The 4,544-nt window shown below is 37.8% G+C and overlaps 1 protein-coding gene across 1 annotated transcript in view; it reads right to left on the bottom strand.

Moving 5' to 3' along the window:
• The window catches only part of SLC9B2 (solute carrier family 9, subfamily B (NHA2, cation proton antiporter 2), member 2), a 53,454-nt gene that overhangs the window by 35,383 nt on the left and 13,527 nt on the right, over positions 1-4,544 (bottom strand). Inside the window, exons 6-7 of the mRNA XM_006893095.1 lie at positions 4,317-4,492; positions 3,284-3,390 (exon numbers count right to left, since the gene is read on the bottom strand). Of these exons, the coding sequence (XP_006893157.1) occupies positions 3,284-3,390; positions 4,317-4,492 (283 nt within the window). The remainder of the gene's footprint in view (positions 1-3,283; positions 3,391-4,316; positions 4,493-4,544) is intronic.

Here is a 4,544-nt window from a genome sequence, read left to right on the forward strand (position 1 = left end):
CAGATAGACATTCCTCTGGTATTCCCTGCTTTCAGCCAAGATCCATCTAACATCAGCTAAAATATCCCTAGTACCACGACCTCTTTTAAACCCAGCCTGGACTTGTGGTAGTTCTCTGTTGATGTGCTGTTACAGTCGCTTTTGGATTATGTTCAGTAAAATCTTGCTTGCATGTGAAATCAGTGAGATTGTTCTCTAGTTTCCACATTCTGTTGGGTCACCTTTCTTTCGGATAGGAACAAATATAGATCTCTTCCAGTCAGTTGGCCAAGTGGTTGTTCTCTAGATTTCTTGGCACTACTTGGTGAGCACATCCAGGGCAGCATCTGTTAACTGAAATATGTCAATTGGTATAACATCTATTCCTGGAGCCTTATTTTATATTAGTTTAAATAATTATAGTTAGTGTATATAGTACTAGAGAATACAGGACCAGATAATGATTTAAAAGTACTTACCATTGTATGTTACACAGAACAAGCAAAATATTAAGCTATTTTAAAAAGAAATAATAAACATATTATAGAAATATATTCTCTTTATTTTGTTATATAGTTAGAATAATCTTATATCCTAAAATTTCATGCTTTTGTAGCATTTTCTGCTAAGAATTTTAGAGTTTTAAGGTAATATCACAAGAAAAATCCAAATCAACATACATACTGATAATAGAAATGAATTTTAATTAAAATTGTACTTAAAATTTTTCATAAACTCCAAAATCCATGCTGCACAGTGGAGTGGACTTGGGGGGAGGTATTGTATAACAATGAAATAATTTTTCTTTTAATTTTCAAAGAGAAGAGCTAATTGGGGGGTGAGGGGAGGACAGGGAGAAGCAACAAGGAATGAATGGAAACCCAAAATCTCTGTAAAATTTCATTAAAATTAATAAAAAAGAATGCTTATATTAAAAAATATGAAAATAATGCCAATTTCTATAGAAATAATAATTTCTAGAAGCTTCACTATGCAAAGATAATTAGGTGGGTAAAGGGAAACAATTTTTAAAAAGGGAAACAAAATATTTTTATCTCATCAGAAGTCACTGTGTGCAGTAAGGAACTTTGATCATCTTAGTAAGAAATAACGTTAAAGCCTATTTATTTGATAGCATTAAGACAAGATATTGTTAATAACAAAAAGGACCTAAAAAGTAATTGTTTCTTGATTTGGTCGAGTATAATAAAAGTATCTATTTTATTTCACATTGTTATTTGTTTTGCTGTGAAATTTAAAATCTACATAATATGGTGTTGTTATATGCCATCAAGTTGCCTGTGACTCCTAGCAAACCCATATACAACAGTCCTAAACCCTGCTCTATCCTGTGCCAATCTTATTTATTGTCTCTGACATACTTACCTCCATTACCACAGTCACTGAATCAATATATCTCATCAGGCATCTTCCTCTCTTGTGCTGTCCCTCCACCCTCCCAAGCATAATGTCCCTCTCCAAGAACTGGTCACTCCTTGAAACATGTCCCAAGTATATCAGATGAAGCTTCAAAATCCTTGCCTCCAAGGAGCAGTCTGGTCTTACCCACTCTAGGATGAACCAGCTTGTTCTCCTTGCAGTCCATGGTATAATCAGTACTCTTCTACAGGATCATAGCTGAAAGGCATCAATTCTCCTTCGGTCATCCCTAGTCATTGTCCAGCTTTCTTATGCATAGCAAGTAATTGCAAAGCGTATGGCCTGGATCAGACGCACCTTACTCTCCAGCCTGACATTGTTGCTCTTCAGTACTCTGGAGAGGTCTCTGACAGGAGACTTTCTCGATGCAATTTGTCTTTTAATTTCTTGGTTGCTGGTACCCAGAGTGCTGACTGTGGAGCCAAGCAAACTAAAGCTGTTAACAATCACAATCTCTTCACCATTTATCATGATGCTGCCAAGCAGTCCAGTGGTGAGAATCTTTGTTTCCTTGATGCTGAGCTTCAATTCATATTGAAGGCTGCAGAAAGCGCTTCAGGTCCTCCTCCGTTTCAGCAAGCAGGGTTGTCTCATCTTCATAATGCAGATTGTTAATGTCTTCCTCCAATCCTGATGCCACATTTCTCCTCATAGAGCCTAGCCTCCTGGATAATCTATTCTGCATCTAGATTTAAAAGAGATGAAGATAGGATATAACCCTTGTATACAGCCTTCCCAATTTTGAACCATGCAATGTTTCCTTGCTCTGTTCAGACGACTGCCTCCTGGTCCAAGCATAGGTTTCACATAAGCACAATCAAGTGTTCTGGGATTCTCATTCTACTCAGATACAGTTTATTGTGATCCACACAATGAAATGCCTTTGCATAGTCAATGAAACACAGATAGATCTTCCTCTGGTACCCTTATCTTTTAGCCAGATCCATCTAACGGCTATAATATCCCTAATACCACAGCCTCTTCTAAACCTAGCCTGCATTTCAGACAGTTCTCTGCTGATGTGATGTTCCACTGGTTTCTAGATAATCTTCAGCACAATCTTTCTTGCATGTGGTATCAATAATATTGTTTGATAAATTCCACACTCTTTTGGGTCACTTTTCTTTGGAATGGGAATAAACATAGATCTCTTCCAGTCAGTTGGAGAGGTGGCTGTCCTCCAGATTTCTTGGCACAACTTGGTGAGCACATCCAGAGCAGTGTCTTTGTTGAAATATGTCAATTGGTATGCTGTCAATTCCTAGGGCCTTTTTTTCCCCAGTTCTCTTAGAGCAGCTTGAACTTTTTCCTTCATCACCACAAGCTCTTGCTCATATGCTGTTTCATGCAATTTTTCTGTATCCGCCAATTTCTTCTGGTACAATGACTCTGTATATTCTTTGCATCTTCTTTTAATGCTTCCTGGATCATTTAATATTCTGCCCAAACTATCCTTAGATAGATATCAGGAAAAAAATATTTGGAACTGCATTAAATAGCTTATGCATTTGTTATGTGCTATCAGATTGACTATGATTCATAGCATATGAACCTTGTTCTATCTTGTGCCATCCTCACCATCTGTGATAAACTTGAGATCTTTATTTTGCCATCAGGTAAATGCTGACCTTCCACTTTTCTAAGCATAATGTCTTTCTCTAAGGACTGGCCCCTCTAACAACATGTCTCACCTGCACTTAGTCTTAACAAATCACACAGCTGGCACTGATACAGTAGTAAGCATCTGTAAACTGAAGAAGGGAGTGCTTTCTTAATCATGTCCTTCACTGGCTTTAATAGGAATCTCCAGAATGTTCTGAATGGCATTTTAGAGCAGGATTTTCCCATATATCATGTATTTCACCTGGTCACTGCTTGGAAAATATTGAATGAAAAATCCAAGAAGAGATCCAGTTGCCACACCGATTACCACCTCCAAAACTCCTCTGAGAACATTAAAAATTGTAGAGCCTGAAAATCACAAAAAGAAAAACATAGACAGTATTCTTAATCTTTAAAAACATAAACGTTACTTCTACAATCATCTAACTAATAACAACCATATGTTGTTGTTAGGTGGCGCTGAGTTGAGTATAACTTACAGTGATCGTAAAGTAACAAACTTAACTCCTGTCCTATGCAGTGCCATCCTCATCATCTAATGGCCTAAGCCCACAGCTGTAGTCACTGTGTTAATCAATCTCACTGAAGATCTTTTTCTATTTCACTGATCCTCTACCTTTACAAGCATCATGCCTTCTTCCAAATAACAGCCTCTCCTAGAAACATGCCCGAAATATGTGAGGCGAAGCTTTCACCATCTTTGCATCCAAGATGCACTCTGGCCTCACTCTTTCCAAGGTATGTATGTATGTATGTACATACGTACGTATGTATGCATGTATATATATGTGTGTGGGATTTTTTAGATTGTTCTTTTATATTGGTTTGCTTACAAAGTTCGTACACATTGTGTTTCACACTATTCATCATTCACATTCATAAAATCATTCCTATTCACTATGTTTTATCAAATTAATTACCTATGCCCACCATTACCTTGTCTTTTCAGGTCCCCACTGGATCTTTCCCATTTCCTTTACCCTCCCATGGGCTAGTCAATGCTCTTCTCCAATACCACAACTCAAAGCATAAATTCTTCTGTCATCCTTATTTATTGACTAGTTCTTAAATGCACAGCAACTGACTGAAAATGACCATGGCTTGAATCAGGTGCATCTTAATCTTCAAACTGACATCACTGCTCCTCAGTAACCTGGAGAGCTCCCAGAAAACAGATTTGCCCAATGCTATATACTTCCCGATCTGACTGCTGGTACCAGAGGTGTTAATTTATGTCTCCAGAGTATAAGAAAGCTGTGAACACACTGGTTTACCTGTGGAAAATGCCATGCCTAAGCACGTGTTGAAGCCAGTGATGGCTAGAATGTCATCAAAGCTGCCAGCAGCCATGAGTAAGGTTGGGACACCCTTTTCAACGCCATAACCTCCTCGCTGCAAAAGGAGCATTGAAGGCACCACAACAGCTGGAGACACCGCTCCTAAAACAAAACTAAGCAGGCAGTACTTTAAACATTTATGATAGTATATAATTTTTTTGTTTT

Source organism: Elephantulus edwardii, unplaced genomic scaffold (genome assembly GCF_000299155.1).
Source record: "Elephantulus edwardii isolate Elephantulus edwardi_28Jun2011 unplaced genomic scaffold, EleEdw1.0 scaffold00122, whole genome shotgun sequence".
Taxonomy (NCBI): domain Eukaryota; kingdom Metazoa; phylum Chordata; class Mammalia; order Macroscelidea; family Macroscelididae; genus Elephantulus; species Elephantulus edwardii.